Source organism: Protomyctophum parallelum, assembly GCF_964188405.1.
Source record: "Protomyctophum parallelum genome assembly, chromosome: 7".
Taxonomy (NCBI): Eukaryota; Metazoa; Chordata; class Actinopteri; order Myctophiformes; family Myctophidae; genus Protomyctophum; species Protomyctophum parallelum.
This window is the reverse complement of record NC_139705.1, coordinates 36,333,503-36,352,904: the sequence shown is the minus strand read 5'-3', so window position 1 is coordinate 36,352,904 and position 19,402 is coordinate 36,333,503. Positions and strand designations below refer to the sequence as shown.

General features: G+C 41.1%; 2 protein-coding genes across 5 annotated transcripts in view; one reads left to right on the top strand and one right to left on the bottom strand.

The window, feature by feature from the left end:
- LOC310861346 (stathmin-2-like) overlaps positions 1 to 10,837 on the bottom strand; it is an 11,107-nt gene extending 270 nt beyond the window's left edge. The window contains exons 1-5 of the mRNA XM_083768764.1: positions 10,722 to 10,837; positions 4,686 to 4,784; positions 2,688 to 2,878; positions 486 to 677; positions 1 to 388 (exon numbers count right to left, since the gene is read on the bottom strand). The exon at positions 1 to 388 is cut by the window's left edge and continues 270 nt beyond it. Coding sequence (XP_083624890.1) covers positions 329 to 388; positions 486 to 677; positions 2,688 to 2,878; positions 4,686 to 4,784; positions 10,722 to 10,743 — 564 coding nt within the window. The 5' untranslated portion in view covers positions 10,744 to 10,837 and the 3' untranslated portion in view covers positions 1 to 328. The remainder of the gene's footprint in view (positions 389 to 485; positions 678 to 2,687; positions 2,879 to 4,685; positions 4,785 to 10,721) is intronic.
- Positions 10,838 to 13,675: 2,838 nt separating this feature from the next.
- Positions 13,676 to 19,402, top strand: part of rtel1 (regulator of telomere elongation helicase 1) — a 28,714-nt gene continuing 22,987 nt past the window's right edge. For all 4 annotated transcript variants that reach the window (XM_083769160.1, XM_083769161.1, XM_083769159.1 and 1 more), the window contains exons 1-2: positions 13,676 to 13,995; positions 19,073 to 19,259. In XM_083769160.1, coding sequence (XP_083625286.1) covers positions 13,891 to 13,995; positions 19,073 to 19,259 — 292 coding nt within the window. In that variant the 5' untranslated portion in view covers positions 13,676 to 13,890. The remainder of the gene's footprint in view (positions 13,996 to 19,072; positions 19,260 to 19,402) is intronic.

Here is a 19,402-nt window from a genome sequence, read left to right as displayed (position 1 = left end):
CCAAATATAAATTATAGGCATAAGTGCGCATGCACAAATCATCACATTCTAAAAGTATCGCCTGAAACCCAGCAACATTTAAATTTTGTGGAATGTACGATTGTTTGTAGAGTAAAATGTTGCAGTACTACATAGTTGTGTGATCATGACAAACTACAGTCATTGTCAGGTCTTTCCACTAAATTTGAATTTGAATATGTGAATATAAGACTAAACAGTAGAACACAGAGCGAAAATGATGACTGTCGACAAGTTTAAGTGTTAAAAAATGTTTTTTCAGGCTACAAACACGCATCCCACTGGGGATTCATCCAGCGACGTTCATCTCCTATCCAGAGAGGTCGGCCTGGAGCTCCTTGTTCCGACGCACCTCTGCGGCGTGCTTCTCCTGGGAAAAGGCGGAAAAAAACCCAAAACAAAACATCAAGCACAAAAATAAAACAGGTGAGGGAACTGAAAGTGAATGGAACATACAGTATACATACTTTCTCACGCAGCCTCTGCTTCAAGGAGTTCAGGTGAGACAGGCGGTTCTGGCTTATGACCTCCATTTTGTGGATGAGCTTCTCCTCCGTAATCCTGCTGAAGTTGTTATTGTCTTCCATGGCCTTGAACTGCACCTCCTTTTCATGTTCCCTCTGGTCAGCCAGATACCGAAGCACATCCGCCTCCTGAGACTGGAGTCGGGACACGCACGCACGCACGCACGCACGCACGCACGCACGCACGCACACACACACACACACACACACACACACACACAATTTCCACCTGAAATTTCACTAAGGAAAGCTGAGCTGAATATTCCTTACGGCACTGGTTCTGTAATTCTTTGGTCTCAGAACATACTGCAGAGTGGTTAATGCACGCCATTAACACAGGTTTAAACAAATTCTAATTATCTAAAGAGGTATTTCCCTCATTAACAAACTTCCCTTGAGCTGGAGACTACAGTAATTAATAATTCCCAATGATTTTCTTTTTTTAAATACTACTAAATACGGGGTTTGTACAATACAGTACATGTAATCCATTTATCCATAATATCTTACAAGTTTTCTTCACTTCAAGTTCAACCATAACTTGCGTCCTATTTCACTTAACTTATCCACTCTTCTGAACACGGTCTTCATCAAACCCAACGCCAGTAGAGCTCGCTGTGATTGACTGAGACAATTTTCTCAAACAGAATAGTTTGGATGAGAACATCTCTTTGCTTCCTATTATCTTGAGCGCTTTTGAAGCATGGCAGGAATCTCATAGATTATTGGGGATAGATACATCTCTAATGAGAAAGACCCCATTATGGGAAAACCCTAATATTCCTTATCCCATAGCTGATGGAGTATTGCAGAGATGGGTTAATAATGGAATCAGGACTGTGGGTGATTTATACAGCAACAATGTAGTATCAAACTTTCAACAATTATCAGCCAAGTTTAATTTACGTAACCATGACCTCTTTAAATATCTTCAAATTAGACATTGGATTCAAGCAAAATCTATAGATTTCCCGAAAATTCCGGAAAAATCCCCCCTGGAGGATCACATGTTTTGCACTCTTATCACCTCAACTAAAGGATTAACTTCCTCCATATATGGAATTCTAAACAATAATTTACCAATTTACAATACAGTGAACATTAAACATAAATGGGAGACAGACTTGGGATGCACCTATGATGATGTAGATTGGGAGATAATTTTAGAGAGAGCTCAGAGGGTTCTGGTTTCCACCAAACATAGACAGATGCAATTTAACATTTTTCACAGAACTTACTTTACTCCGCTCAGGTTACACAAGATTGATAGAAGCATTTCCCCTATGTACCAAAGATGTAAGATAACAGAAGGCTGCCTATTACATATGTTATGGAACTGCCCACTTTTAATTGATTATTGGAAGTTCATCATTGTCTACTGTCTCTGATATCATAGAGGTTGAAATACCACATGATCCAAGAATTTGGTTACTGGGTGACGTTACATTGATCAACACAAATTTTAACAAAGCATATTTTGTGTTACTCGCCAGTACAGCTGCGAAGAAAATCATCTTGGTTAATTGGAAATCTGAAAAATCACCTTCACAGAGACACTGGCTGAATGAGCTTTCATCATACTGTACAACTGAAAAGATACTGTACAATGTAAGAAGAAGGCCTGCTACTTTTGAAAAGATATGGGGCAGGTTCTTTGAGGTTCTACCTTCAATATCTCCTCTGGGTTGATTTAGTTTTATTTATATTGTTATTTTCATGTATTTATCCGAGTTGATGTTGTCAAGAGGTGTTGTGTACAATACAGAGTAATGAGAGCTGTGTAGTTTTCCTTTCTGGGGTTGGGGTCGGGGGTGGGTGGGGGGGGGGGGGGTTGTTTTTACTGTTTTTTGTCTTTTCCTTTTTGAGTTTGTCTTGTCTTGTTAAAAATAAATAAAAATAATCATGATTCTGTAATTCATTGTTGTAAATCATATCTGCATTATCAATAAATAAATCTTTAAAAAAAAAAGAATAGTTTGGATGCAATATAGGTTATCACCTGTTTGTTTCCATACTGCACATACACAGGAAGCTGACTGAAAACAAACGAAAACAAACGCTCCACAAAAGAACTGGCTTGGGAATGGTCACACGCCTCCCTCAAAAGTTTCCCGCCCTCTCTTTCTCCTCTCCTCCTCCTCCTACCTTCCTCCTCTCCTCGGCATCCTCCAGCCTCCTCTGCAGCTCTCCCAGGGAGAGCTCCTTCCTGGGAGGTGAGGCCAGGGGGCTGGGCCTATCTGTCAACGGCTCAGTGGGCCACTTCAGGATGACCTCGAACGACTGGCCTGAAAGACGCTTGTTGATCGGCTTCACCTCAATGTCTTTCACCTCAATGTCTGGAGAGAAACACGGGAGCCAAAATGGCTGGCATGCATTACCTGAGTGGTGACTGGAAATGAGATTATGAGAATAATATGCATCTTCTTCCGGCCGTACTTATACTCAGTTGCACGTGGGTGAAATAGCAGATCTAGTATACAAGCTTGCAGATTGGCTATTATCAGTGTGCAACACCTGTGTGCAGCTAAGTATAACTCAGGCTGAACTATAACACTAAGGGACAGGGAATGTACAGTAGAGAATGTGAACATGTCATGCACCGTGGTCAAGTGCTGTTCACCGTGTTCAAGTGCCGTTTCTCCTCTGTCCATTGAGGTTCAAATTGCTGCAGTGTACATTCTCTAATGTACACTGCAGCAGAAATAGCTATAAACAAATATACACCAGCAATCCCTGCACGGGTGTCTTTGGTAGCACATCAGGGCTTAAAATCAAAATCGATGGCATACTGTAATTTTAAACGGTGTAGATCAAATCACAATAACATTACATTTTTCAATACATGTGGTGAGAATGAAAAGGTGTCACAATATTATTTATATACCCTAATAAATATTGCATTCAAAGGTTTATTATCAAACTAATACATATCACATGTATGATATCACACTGCATATTCAAAATTATCTTGTTCAATGTGATGCGGTATCAGTAACATTCTCCATTGCTCCATGGATATGTTGAGGAAACAGACAGGTTACGTTTAGCTTTTTATCATTCATTTGCCCATCAGTGTATAAAAGGAACAATCAGGGTATGATCACACTGATGTAACAACAAAAAATATTGCCCAGTCAGCACTCAGAGAATGGAGAACACAGTGACGCCATCTCAATTCTTTGCTGTCGTCCACTCTACAGAGCATGGCCCTGATACACACACTTGTATGTCAAACATACAATAATGTCTCGGACTTCATTCATCATATTTTGCACACACTGATCGATAACAGTCACCTTGTCTACAAGATATTCATTATCTTTCCTTTCATGTTCCTGTCAGTGCCCTTGTTTGTGTGTTCCCTGTGTGTCTTCACTCAGTGAAGATTTCTGAGGTAGTAACCTGGTACTCGCCAACTCTTTTCCTTGTGACCAGCCATCTAATAGAAGAGTTGCTACAGCTCTACCCTGTGGACACCGGACATTACTGCAACACAACCCTTTCCCTCAGCCTCAGAATCATACTCGCCTGCTCTGCTACAGTACCTGCTTACCTCCAGGCCAGCCACGTTTCCCCAATCCACCTCCCAGCCTACCCCACTACTGCCCCTTCACTTATATGGCCTGCCCTACATTATATCTGACCTAATCCAGCCCCCCCGACACCACTAAGTTATTCAGATCAGATGACCAGTTTTTAAAGGTCCAGCGCACACGACTGAAGCTAAAGGTCGACCGTGCTTTTTTGGTTGCAGCACCAAAACTGTGGAACTTACTGTTCTTAGGACTGCATCCTCTTGGGTCATTTTGAAGACACATAATATGTTCTCTTTGGTCTTTTAATCAACTGTCCCACTGCCTCCATGGAGTAATTCTTGGACTCTTTTCTTGTGCCTTTTTAAACCTCCATGTTCTCCTTCATTGTTTACTAGACGTTTTTTATTTATTTTTATTTTAATGTATATTTTGTTATATGCTGTGCCGCATTTGGCTGCACCAAACATTCAGAGGGTTAACAATAAGAAATTAGGCTACCTAGGGCCATAACAATCCTGCTGTAATTATGACACTTTTCATGGCTGCATTGAAGGATTTCCACATGAATGAATCCAGAACAGAGCATCTATTCCAACGTGTTACTGACCTTCATGTTGGAAGTGGGTGGCAGTAGAGATGGCCTGGGGATACAGACATGAACACAGTACTGACATCATTGACATCTCCTTGATCTTCTCCGTGTAGGCTGAGAGAGAAAGAAAGAGATTAAGCTATTGGTTGAATCTATATTTGAATATTCAGTAGTTATTCATTTGTGACCAACAGGCCAGTTTGGGCGGAATTAATATACAGAGGTAAGGCACACACCATCTCAGTTTTTCACAGAGAACACAACAAATACTGTAGTGATAGGTTGAAATCATAGACATATAAGTGGTTAATTAACAAATGTAGCTCGCTTTTGAATATTTCCAGTTCACTTCCTGCCTTAATGCGACCTTTTAACAAAAGGTCATCTGAAAAGGTGAAGACTGTGATGCAGCTTCCCCCCCCCCCCCCCTCTCACTCTCTTCTCTTTTTATTTATTTTTGCTCTAGAGCAGAGTACAACTATGCAATATTTAATGTGAACCTCCCCTGCTGCTGCTGCATGCAACATTACTCCAGGTCGTCTAGTGGGATTGTGGTCTTGTGTGAGCGAGTTCACCAGCTCAACGGGCTGTTGTTTATGTAAGAGTCGTCAGTAGGGCTGTCACGACCATTTCATTTTGCTTGACGATTAATTGTCACACAATCCCCCTCCCACTTCATCCTGTTTTAAAGACCTGTCATTCGTTCTCCGCTCAGAAGCGCATTGTGAGCATTTTATTTTACAAAGTAAGATTTAAAGTTACCCCTGCAATACTGACATAAATATGTAAAACAATAGGCCTATATGAAACACTTTACTTTTTCTTTTCTTAATCATGCATGCATGTTGATGATTGCTAACATTTAAAAAAACTTTTTAACCAAGTTATCTAGCTACCTTGGTGATCCTGCTTTGTGAAATACATTTGATTAAATGATATGAGTTGAAGTGTTGAGAGTCGTATATCATTAGCAATATTATACAAAACTGAAAATGTGAATTAAATGTAATGTTTGCAGCAATTGTAAAAAAAGAAAAAAAGGAAAAAAATCAGGTAATAGAGTGCCCCAGAAGCAACCACATTTGATCTGCAGAGTAAAATACATACTCCTCTATTCCGTGGTTTTTGATGGCCCTTTCTTTGATCGTGTGAAATAAAACACTGAAGAGAGTGGTGAGTGAGTTATGCTTTATTTACTTCATTGCATGCCTGTGCCAAATGAGGATGATGATGACCAGATCGAGAGACATACAGGAGTAACAGGAAGGCAGCACGTTTCCTTCCAATGCAGCTGTAGCCACGAGGGCAATCTGAGTGCAGAGTTTTGCCTGGTCATGTAGTGAATTATTAAGAGGCAAACTGTCATCTTGAAATAACCATCGACATTCTCACGCAGCCATTTAGCATGCGCAAAGATTCCAAACAACACACATGCACACAACACACGCACAGCTAGTTTACATAACATAATCCTATATATCTGCTGTAGGAATTGCTGTAAGGACCATTCAGCCAGGCAGAAGCCAGCTGCTTGTGCTTGGGTTGCATTCACACACACAAACACAAGTACAGTGTTCATCCCTGTTGTGCGTATGAAGCCCTGCATGTCCATTTACATTTTTTATTATTGACAGTGACCATTAGTGAAAGCTGCTATTATTATACTTGGTCGTACGAAGGTGCCATGCAAAAATAGCACATAGGACATTGCGTGAGTTTGTAGAATTACCTGCTATATTTGCTATTTTTGGAAAATGTCCACCTATACAGGCTCAAAATAGAGATGCCAGGTTGAAACTAAGTGGTTAAAAATGTCTTAGCTATACTGTTCCTTTAGAGAGTGACTTTGGAGGGACAGACATCTAATGAACCCACTGAACCTACGTCAGAATACAGCAGCTGGCACACTGCAGCGGCTGAACACTCCATGCTCTCTTGGAGCATCATCCATATTCTGTGGCGAACATTCACCAAAAATAGCCGATTTACAAGCTCACCTTGTAGATCAGCTATTTACGGCTAAGCTATAGTAGGAGTCCGGGAACTCCATTCAATGATGTACATTATACTCAATACTGTATGGTTAAGTGGTTAAAAGACAGTGAGACAGCAGAGTATCTATGAGTATGACCCAGCCTGCATAGACCAGGTAAAGGTCATCTGAAACAGCAGACAATACTTGGAACTCTCTCAGGTGGAAGAACAGACTGCGTTCCTCCTATTGGGTGATGCCAAATAGAAAGACAAGCAGACCATTTGCTTGTTTAGCAAAATAATTATTTTCTTGGCACAAGACTCAGATCCTCTGGGAGTTCGTTCCAAGTTCCAACTAATGCGTGGCATATATAATAATGAACTAAATTCTGCCTCACCATGTTTTGTTTTAACTCAACTCATTAAGTCAGAGATGTAATTTGGCCCTAATCCATCAGCAAAGCAATATTAAAACACCTGTGAGCTCTCCCTGAACAGATGATTACATGTTGGGTGCACTGTAGCACACCAATGTACATACAGTAGTATCTTCAATTTCATATTTTAATTTTGGATATGCATTACAATAGTTTCAACAGGCAATAGACTACACTGCGGTTATTTAGAAAGGATTACAGCATCTCTGTCATGATTTTACACAAAAAGTATAATGTCCGTCCGTCCGTCCATCCGTCCGTCCGTTCATTATCAGTCAGATAATGCACTAAGGGGATATCGATGCCCACGGCTACTTTCTACAGTTAGCCACGATTGGTGTATGATCTGATTACCTAAACTAAATTGAATCAGGATCAATAAAGACTCCCTTGACCGACTTTCGCATGTACCTCCCAAATCTCTTAGAGTCTCCCCATCACACAGTGTGCAAAGAAACAAATTACAGTCGGTAGGCTTAAATCTACTTCTGCGCGTGGCCCTCGTCGACTCGATGGCCTGATTGTGACAATGAAGTGGGGTAACAGTGTTTCTAATCCTGCCACAGCAGACTGTCTGTCCCTGGCTTAACCAATACTCTGCCCATAGACACAACATCCATCCATAACCTCTACCTACAATACATCTATCTGCTGTGTGACTGAGCAGAAGCCACATGGGAAATTAGGCCCAGCTTCCCACATTTCTCATTATATTATTTCTACTCTCTCTCTCTCTCTCTCTCTCTCTCTCTCTCTCTCTCTCTCTCCTGCCGTGCCCCTGCAATATTATTTATCACTTCATTCCGACATGTCTCTAGCCCAATCTCTTTTTTTCCCCATCTCCGTGCTCTACCTTCATCTATCTTTCATGGCTCTCCTGCGTATTTCTCCCCGTCTTGTTAATTTGCTGTTCAGGCGCTTGCGAGCAGCTGCTAGAATTAGTGGAACTTTAGAGTGCAGACTTTGATCAAGCTTAAATAGCGGTACTCAGATACCTGTATATGGAATGCACACTGAAATATTTGCAAACGCAGAAAGCCACACTATGTCTATCCAGTGATAATGTAGGAAGGTTCATTAAATTCATGTCTTCCGTCATGACCAAAGTTGTAACTGAGAACAATAACTGCGAGTACCTTCCAGGATGTCAGACATCATGTGACCAGTCTATGAGGTCAATATGATGTCATCTCCAGATTTGGGCAAAGTCACTGCTCCAATGCCCTCACTGTTCTACATGCTCTTAAATCCAGCTGTTCGGTCAAGTTCGTAATGATTGTGAACCAACATTTCCATCCAATTATTTACACTGCATCACGTTAGTAATGCTGAACTGAGGGAAATCTCAACATTTTACACTGTTGTTTTGTTGATGAAGATATTAACATTAAACTGTCTGCATTAGCATCTTGTCCAGTAGTAATCGATAATTGAAATACATTTTTACGGAAATGCTCGTACTATGATCGAAACTGTCTAGGAGAGGATATCTGATCGGATCAGATCCTCTTCTAGACAGATCTGACTGATAGTGGTGATGGTTTTGTTTTTGTTTGTGTGTGTGTGTGTGTGTGTGTGTGTGTGTGTGTGTGTGTGTGTGTGTGTGTGTGTGTGTGTGTGTGTGCGTGCGTGCGTGCGTGCGTGCGTGCGTGCGTGCGTGCGTGCGTGCGTGCGTGCGTGCGTGCGTGCGTGCGTGCGTGTGTGCGTACGTGTGTGCTCGCACGTGTGTGTGTTCTTCTATTGCAACCCTCATCTCCTCATCATTAAACAAGGATTAGTGTCCAGAACCTTGTACAACCTCATCTCTCATATCTCTCCATCATCAGGTTCACAGAAGAACAATAGATTCACAGTGACAACTAGAAAAATGTGAATGGTTAGGTTATTGTGGGCCAGCAATGTTTGGGAAACAGGCCGGTGTGAACATTTTGGGGCAGAGGTTCTTCCTTGGCCTCCAGGGAGTGTGCATGCATGCAAAGTTTTACTCCGATCCAACGGTACCAGAGATTAGCTGCTTTTCTTCCTTGTCCTAGTGGGAACGTGTGCAAAGTTTTATGACAATTGGATGCTGCGTTTATGAGTTGAGGCATTTCGTTCAAAACGGGCCACTCTGACAAATCTGACAGATCTGTCTTGATCACATACTGGTAACTATAGAGGCAATGTGTACCGATTCGCGTGATGTTTGGACAGACGGACGGACACACGGTCGTACAGACAGGGGCAAAAACGTAGTCTCGGCCACGCCCTCGGCCTGGCGGAGACAATTACTTACATGTTTGACCAAATATATGCCAAGGAACAACAAAGGCATTCAAAATCATCTTTTTCTACCAAAAAAAAAATCATCGTCAATAATTGTGATAAATATTCGAGATTATAATATTCAGCTAAATAATGGAGAATAGTCCTGCAGCTATGACATGCTTAACATGCAACAGCAGACTGCTGTGTGCCCCTGCTCACACACCCTCTGTTGTCACATGTACTCTCCAGGGTGTGGCTGCTGTGACAAAGCACTATTGATCCAGTGTCACACGCGTGTGTGTGTGTGTGTGTGTGTGTGTGTGTGTGTGTGTGTGTGTGTGTGTGTGTGTGTGTGTGTGTGTGTGTGTGTGTGTGTGTGTGTGTGTGTGTGTGTTTGTGTGTGTGTGTGTGTGTGTGTGTGTGTGTGTGTGTGTGTGTGTGTGTGTGTGTTGCCACATGTGGCACAGAAAAATTAGACAATATCATATAGTATCCACCCATCTCTCACCACCTGAGCACGCACGCACGCACGCACACACACACACACACACACACACACACACACACACACACACACACACGTTTCCAAAATGACCCTTTTGTGTTCTCTGAGTGCCTCTGGGTAAATTGCACAACACATCCCTGATGGCAGAGATATTATTCTGCAAAATATATTGGTCTAAACTAAAGGCTGTATGAGGTCCTACAAAAAAGTTATTCCTGATATTTTACACTGTTCAAATTCTGGTTCTGGGCAGGTGTTGTCCAATCATAGCATCTCGGAGAGTGTGCAAATGGAACCAAATGGAACAGTAAGGGTCCATTTGGTTCCATATTTACATTAGTTAATTGCTACAGTATGGAATTGGGAACTATATGAAACAGCTCAGTTACAGTAAACTGTCAACTTGTAAAATACTTTTTTCTAGAGCTAGGCTATATGCATAAGCTAAAAGGCTATACCATTTCAATGTTTTCAGCACTTCTCGCAAGGATTTGTCAATTATTGGGAACATTATGGGAATTATTAATTCGATTCGACTGCTACATAACGTCACAAACGTTACAAACATGAATTCAACATCAATTGCCTGGATATTAGCCAATATTAGGCTACTGTAACTGATGAGAACTACAGTTCTAACCTAACCTAACTACAGTTTTCATATGACTCACAGAGTGATATGTCATTTAGGCATGTTTGTCAGTTGAAGTTATAGCATAGCCTATGCCCATGTGAATTTGCAAAAAGGAGTGGTCTTCCTATCTACAGTACTGTACAGCGTCTATACAGCGTCACGTATTTTCCTTTCCAATCGAATTAATAATTCCCATAATGTTCCCAAAGCACTCGATGGCTATTTCTTGAGGATCTAGAGATGCTGTCATTTACCTGACATGACGCTGGTTGCCATGGCTGCTGTCTGGATGTTCAAGCGATATGTTCAATAGAAGGAACGTTAACCCGTGAAGGCGAGAGTCTCCGTCGGCCTGATGCTCGCCGTCGCCCCGGTAAAGAACAATGAAGCAATATAACTTCACCGGCAGAGCTGCTGGGTTGTGGTCTGTCAGGAGAACACGCGCGCGCGCGCGCGAGAGAGAGAGAGAGAGAGAGAGAGAGAGAGAGAGAGAGAGAGAGAGAGAGAGAGAGAGAGAGAGAGAGAGAGAGAGAGAGAGAGAGAGAGACCTTACCCACTGGCCACTGCTCTTCAATGCAACATTTTGATGTGTGACATGACAAACTGAGAATACATAATAATTATTAGACCTACATAATATTACTGCGTTATACTGTGTTTAGGGCACTTAATTAGTTAAATATCAAATACTTGAATAAAATCCTCAGTGTTCATTTACCAGCCAGACTCAGCTCTGATACATTATTATTACCATGATGATGGAATTAATAGTTCCGTTCAGTTCAGTTCAGCACCACGGCCAGCAGCCACTTCGTCAGCGACCTTATAGTCATAGCTCGTTAAGTGGAGGGAGGCTGTTAATCAGCTTGATATGATCACCACTACACTATGATGATCAGATTCACACCTGGCACCGCACTGACTAATATAACAGGCTGGATAATGCATTATGCATACGGGGTCCCACCGTCCCTGTGGGGTCCTTGAAACGTTGAAGACCTCTATAATCTACAAGACTACAGGCCTAGATGATGGACGAAAACCATCTGGAGATAATAAATGGCAGTGAGCATCTTTCATTTACGACTCCACACTGCAGGACCATTTCAGTAAAAAAAAGAAAAAAAAGAAGAAGAAAAAAAAGATAATTTAATTGTTTTGATTTATGGCTCAAGAAAGCAACACACCAATTTGCATACAGAAATGTATACAGTGCATAAAAGAGAACAGAATTCTCACCCATGAAGTGCATGTAATCAGCTCTGCACATTTCAAACAGATATAAAATTCTCCTCTCTCTTATCCATCAGAGATGTGATAATATTATACCAATTACAGGGGTATCCTGAGGGTTTTCCTTGACAATTAAAAAAGAACTGCTCACCATTTATGAGAATGCATGCAGGTTAACATATCAGTCAAGTTTTGGTATTCGACAACAGAATAAAGGGCCTATATCTATCTATTTTCTTCTTTCTATAAATTCCACAAGATTCTGTTTGTATGTGACATTATAGTGTGTCCTTTGCATTTCTCAAGAACTGCTCATCCAATCAATTTACGGACTTCTGTGGGTATTGCTGAGGACCCAGGGGAAAGGGCAGTGTTGAGTGTGAAGACGGCCAAACCAGCAATTGTCCAGAAACTATATGTGCGGTCTGTGCCCAAATTATGAGAAGACTGATGTCATATTGATGATGTATAACTGAAGGTTTTCTGCCCATGGTGTCAGCTGTTCCAAATGGAGAGCCTAAAGGGGCGTGCTTACAGAAAACATTAAACAAAAGTCCATAGACTTGGCTGCTACATAACGTCACAAACGTCTTTAAGCAAGCCCCCCGGGGGGCTTTTTAAAGCAAAGGTGGCAAGTCCTTAACTGGCACTGCAAGCTTGGCCCCACACGTTCATATTTCAAGCAATGGGCACTGGCTCACTCATGGAGGTCTGTGAAGTATAGGACACATCAAGCCAGGACACTATTAAATGATAGCCTACTTATGGCTCCATTATATGGGCCCAAACCCGGTGGGGTTTTGGAAGTAAGCGTTAAATATCAAATACTTCAATAAAATCCTCAGTGTTCATTTATCCATAACAGAGTGTACAAATGTAACCAAATGGACTCATACAGGACATTTGGTTAGGTTTGCACAATGTCTGAGTTAAATGAACACTGAGGATTTACTGTTTGTTTTTCACACTGAACCTTTCTTTCGTCACATGTAGCCTGCAGGCATTTCCAACATGATGTATGGCATTCTGTCAGCCGCTATAGGTGTGGCAGTCTGGACAAAATGAATATGGATGGTGTGGCTCCTTTGAAATAGAGCTACTGCATCACTGGACAACAATCCAGATTAAAACATATACTGTGCATTTTCTATTGATCGTTTTTCTCATGCAGGTATGGCCTATCCATTTTAATTAAGTTTGCTTGCTTGATGACAAAACATTAATTCAGTATGCGCGGTCTGGAATAGAAATAGGCAAATAGGCATGCATGCAAAGAAAATCCGGTTTAGTAAAAGAAATACATGATGTCACTGGATTATATATTATCCAAGATCAAATAAGATTTTTTGATTGTATATGGACAAATGTTAGCTGTGATACGGACATGTAAAGAACATGTGTACCGGTAAATTCATCCAGAATATTCTGAATATGTACAATTTATTATATCCTGGGGGAGGCTGCGGGGGAAGGGGGGGGGGGGGGGGGGTAAAGCATCATTAATCACATAGGCTACTTGTGTGCGTGCGTGTGTGTGTGTGAGTGAGAGAGAGAGAGAGAGAGAGAGAGAGAGAAAGAGAGAGAAAGAGAAAGAGAAAGAGAAAGAAGAATAAAACCTTATTGTCCATTACATTTAACATAAAATGGAAATGCACACTGGCATTATAACTATAAACAATAAAAAACTAATACATCAAATTGAAATACACAAATAAATACAAATACAATATATAAATTCATTTTTTTAATGTAAAGAATGATAATTAATTATCTTAATCTAAATTTCAGCCCCTTTCTCCCGTTATGATACTTTCGTATAGTTTTATTTTGAAAAGTACAGTTGAGACGAATACTTGTTTTATTTTGAAAAGTACAGTCGGATGGATGATGTCATTGCCGTTTTGTGGACTGCGCAAGCGCGTCGCGCCAAGCATAAAAATTAAGAAGTTTACATGATGAAACAACATAAGTAATCCTTAACTTTACGTCTTATTAGAACATAAAAAAAAAAAACAGAGTACTTTCAAAATGTTTTAAACCGTCTACGTTTACGTGGAACGACCAGGACCCATAAGAACGTACCATTTATTATTATTTAACATGCTAAATGACAATAATGTCAGCTAACGTGTGAGTACTGTAGCATTATTTAAGTAACGTATATTGGTTGATTGTAGCGTTAGAAACAACATGGCTACAACATTGAATATCGAAAAGGTGGATGTACAGTTCCCCTTCACGCCGTATGACTGTCAGAAGGATTATATGAGCAGAGTGATCCAGTGTCTGAAAGAGGTAAACAAACGTTCATTGTGATTCTGTGTCGTGTTAGATGCTCTATAATTAGCCCCATTAGTCTAGTCTCTGGAGGGGGGTCTCCTGCACCCCCCGGAAATATACTTCTAATCAATGTTTTCTTATTGGAAAAAATGTGCTGAAAATGATGAGCTATGATAAAAAGTTGTCAAAATGTCCCATCTACCTCAAAACCCCCTTTTTGGTATATGGCTCTGGCGAAATTGTGTAAAGGCAAATATTAATTCACTAAAATTACATAAATAGACATGGTAGTCTGAAATTGGTCATGAAGTATCTTGACACATATGGGTAAGTAGCAGAACAGGATTTGGCGGGTTGCTACCATTATATTCTTAAATATGACCCACATCATCCTCAAAAACACAAAAGAATATGGTGTCCGCTTGACTAATAACAACAAAGATGGTTATTTTCCAACACATTATGGTGAGTATCACTGCCTCACTTGTATATAGAAAACTTCCCATATCCCTAAGCTTCAATTTGAGCCCAAGATAACCTTTCTATCTTGTAAATTAGTCTTTCTGTAGCCAAAATTCTGAACTATACCTCAAATCGGTGAAAATTGTATATTTAGTCAGTATCAGCTATACATTTGGAATAAATGAATGAATGACTGAGTTTGAACTGACTCCACATCATGGAATATTTCTTACTTGAATAAGCTATGTTAAAAAGTTTGCAAAGTGTCCCATCTACCATTTTTATGCAAATGAGTGCCTCCATTATCAAAATAATCGATTTTCACTATATCTCAGCCAATATTGCACTTAAATGAACAAATAAGGTGTCTAGACCTATGTTTTGAGGGTCAAGGATCTCAGTGAAACTATTCTTAAAGTGACCACATGTGCCCGTGGCATGCTGGTGTACAAATCAGTGCCGATTAAATATCTATCTCGTCGGCTTCTTGTCCATGCTCTCCAGACAGTGTCAAGGAGATCAACCAGTGAGGTTGGTAGGACTGCACCGCAGGACACACTGGATTAAAAAACTCAACCACCCCTGTCCTTCATCATAGGGTTTTGGTTTTTCCAAAAAAGCTTCATCAGCTCGCTTGTATAAGGCAACACGGTGGTTCTCTTCAGAGCAGAGTAGCATGGAGCAAGACGAGCCAGGTCAACTTTAGATTTAGAAATTAGTTTGTCATCTGCCCCCACCACTCTTTCACTGAAGACTCACAATTCAAATAGCTCTATAGCTCTAGCCAAGCCATGTGGCTCATAGGGCAGGAGCCTAACAAGTACACTCCCTGGCATGACTAGTATGTACCAAAGGGACCCTTTGGTATATACTATACCTCAAATCGGTGAACATTGTATATTCAGTCAGTATCAGCTATACATTTTGAATTAATAACTGAGTTTGAACTGACTCCACATTATGGAATATTTCTTACTTGAATAAGCTACGGTATGTTATAAAGTTGGCAAAGTGTCCAATCTACCATTTTTATGCAAATGAGTGTCACCATTATTAAGACAATCGATTTTCACTATATCTATATTGCACTTAAATGAACAAATAATTTTTTCCAATTCCTATGTTTTGAGGGTCTCAGTTAACCTATTCTTAAAGTGACCACATGTGCCCGTGGCATGCTAGTGTACAAATCAGTTACATTACAATAAAGTCACATTTATACGTAAGAGATACCAATATTGCATATAACATCTAGACAGGTGCTGTGTTTTTAAGCAAGCTTTATAATTTAGAATATACTGTAGAATAACATCACAAACTAAAAACATCCTTAGTATGAACAATAGTATACGGCAGTATACACACTAGACTATAGAATGGCCTGCAATATGCAGTACAAAATTCAAACATTCACACAATCCTGTAACAGTATTCCATCCTATTCCTGTACACACTCAAAGGCAAAAATGTAAGCAACAGTGTACAAACAGTGACCACCCTAGCCTGCACCATAAAGGACAAAATGCACAGTCACATGAATGAGTCATCGTGTTCATAGAACTCATCAGTCTTCTTTGTCTGCTTGTCCATGGTCTCCAATGACAGGGATTTTCAACCATCTCTGCCCTTAATATGGTTTTGGTTTTTCCACAATAGCTTAATCAGCTACATCAGCTATCGGGCAACACGATGGTTCTCTTCAGAGCAGAGTAGCATGGAGGAAGACGAGCCAGGTCAACTTTAACCCACCATTATCCACAGCAACTTGGCATGGGTGACGTCCACTGGGGCGGCGGTGGCTCAGGGGTAGAGTGGCTGGATGGTAACCAAAAGTTGCCAGTTCAAACCCGGGCTCCCCCAGAGTTAGTGTCGAAGTGTCCTCCTTGAGCAAGACCCTGAACCCCTAACGGCTCCTGGTGTGCAGTTTGGTGCCTTGCATGGTTTCCGCTGCCATCAGTGTATGAATGTGTGTGTGAATGGGTGAATGTAATGCACAATCTATGTAAAGCGCCTTGGATAAAAGCGCTTTATAAATCCACCATTTACCATACTGAAGACTCGCAACTCTGTCCATACAGCAGACAGATTAATTGCTCCAACTATACTAATTAAGGATCTGTTCTATATAGTGTAGCACAAGGCACATTTCAAGGACCCCCATAACCCTTACAGTTCCATTTGTACATTCAGAGTTCAGAGTTGCACACCCGTAAGGGGCCCTGGATATCAACAGCTCAGTGGCCTTGTGGTCAGAGCATTTGCCTTGAGCCTGGGAGGTCAGGGTTCGATCCCCGGCTGGGTCATACCAAAGACTCTGAAAAATGGAACCCAGTACCTCCCTGCTTGTCCCTGCTTGGTACTCAGCATCAAGGGTTGGATTGGGGTAAGTCCCTGCTACATACTAGCGTCATGTCCAGGGGGTGTACTTGTACATCAAGCTGCCTCCTACTACAGAAACGGGAGATAGGCTCCTGCCCTATGGGCCTCATGGCTCCGCAAGGCTTACAGGTCCATTTGGTTCAATTTTTTACACTCTAGAGTTACACACCCGTAAGAGGCCCTGGATATCATCAACAGCTCAGTGGACTTGTAGTTAGAGCGTCCACCCTGAGACTGGATGGTCAGGGGTTCGATCCCCAGCTGGGTAATACCAAAGGGTCCCTGCGACATACTAGTCATGCCAGGGAGTGTACTTGTTAGGCTCCTGAGAGTCCTGACCGATGAGCCTTGGCTAGAGCTATTTGAATTGTGAGTCTTCAGTGAAAGAGTGGTGGGGGCAGATGACAAACTAATTTCTAAATCTAAAGTTGACCTGGCTCGTCTTGCTCCATGCTACTCTGCTCTGAAGAGAACCACCGTGTTGCCTTATACAAGCGAGCTGATGAAGCTTTTTTGGAAAAACCAAAACCCTATGATGAAGGACAGGGGTGGTTGAGTTTTTTAATCCAGTGTGTCCTGCGGTGCAGTCCTACCAACCTCACTGGTTGATCTCCTTGACACTGTCTGGAGAGCATGGACAAGAAGCCGACGAGATAGATATTTAATCGGCACTGATTTGTACACCAGCATGCCACGGGCACATGTGGTCACTTTAAGAATAGTTTCACTGAGATCCTTGACCCTCAAAACATAGGTCTAGACACCTTATTTGTTCATTTAAGTGCAATATTGGCTGAGATATAGTGAAAATCGATTATTTTGATAATGGAGGCACTCATTTGCATAAAAATGGTAGATGGGACACTTTGCAAACTTTTTAACATAGCTTATTCAAGTAAGAAATATTCCATGATGTGGAGTCAGTTCAAACTCAGTCATTCATTCATTTATTCCAAATGTATAGCTGATACTGACTAAATATACAATTTTCACCGATTTGAGGTATAGTTCAGAATTTTGGCTACAGAAAGACTAATTTACAAGATAGAAAGGTTATCTTGGGCTCAAATTGAAGCTTAGGGATATGGGAAGTTTTCTATATAGAAGTGAGGCAGTGATACTCACCATAATGTGTTGGAAAATAACCATCTTTGTTGTTATTAGCCAAGCGGACACCATATTCTTTTGTCTTTTTGAGGATGATGTGGGTCATATTTAAGAATATAATGGTAGCAACCCCCCAAATCCTGTTCTGCTACTTACCCATATGTGTCAAGATACTTCATGACCAATTTCAGACTACCATGTCTATTTATGTAATTTTAGTGAATTCATATTTGCCTTTACACAATTTCGCCAGAGCCATATACCAAAAAGGGGGTTTTGAGGTAGATGGGACATTTTGACAACTTTTTATCATAGCTCATCATTTTCAGCACATTTTTTCCAATAAGAAAACACTGATTAGAAGTATATTTCCGGGGGGTGCAGGAGACCCCCCTCCAGAGACTGTACTACATATGTTCCCTCTCCCTACGCTCATTCTGTAGCTCCGAGATGCTACAGAATGAGCGTAGGGAGAGGGAACATATGGGGCTACTCTATAATCAGAGTGTACAAATGGCAAATGTAAACCTCTGTTTACATTTCTGCATTCACAGATTTTTGTACTGTAATTCTGCAAACTGCTAATAAATATTTCAATCAATTTTATGTACAGGTTTCATGCACAAAGTACTTGAGGACTGTTTATGACGTCTGGCATCTACTGTACTACAGTAGAATACTGTAGTACAGTAGGGGGAGAGACTGTAGGATGAGGTCTCTCCCCCTCTCTTTATCTATATAATCACAAAGCATTGTGTCATCAGCTTGGGTCATCATCAGTATCCGTTCATCCGTTGTCAAAGTACCGTACTTGGATTCAAGTATATTTTGTGCTGTGACATCAGCACTGCATGTGTCTGTCTGTATCACCAGCCTTCTCCGATGTCAGCAGTGTAGTATGATACCATCGAATTATGACGTGAGTTAGTGATGTGATGTTAGTCATGTACGTAATGGTATGATTCGAACATGCACACATGGCTTCAACTTTAAATTACTTTATATAAAGATTCAAATGATTGATAGACACCACAAGACAACGCAGATATTCGTTCTGATTGTGATGAAGATGATCCTATTCTTTGTAGTTTCCTCGTGAATGAGGACTAAACCAGTGTCCAAAACCTATGTCTGTGTCTTTCAGGGGACAAATGCAATTCTGGAGAGTCCCACAGGCACGGGGAAAACCTTGTGCTTGCTGTGTGCCACTCTCGCCTGGAGGGACCATTTCAAAGACAACATTTCAAAAGAGAAGATCAAACAGAAGCAGGGTGGAGAGGAACTTTTGAAGTCCATGAACCAATGGGGGGAGGGCGGCAGTGACACCTCAAGTACGAGAATTTATTACACACGCACTTGTTGAACATAAATCAGTGTCAGTGTTTACTGGTTGAAAGTGCTTAATCGAAGCTTGATCACAAGGGAAGAAATGCCTGTTATTTTGTCCTACTAAAGTATAATGTTGTATCTCCAC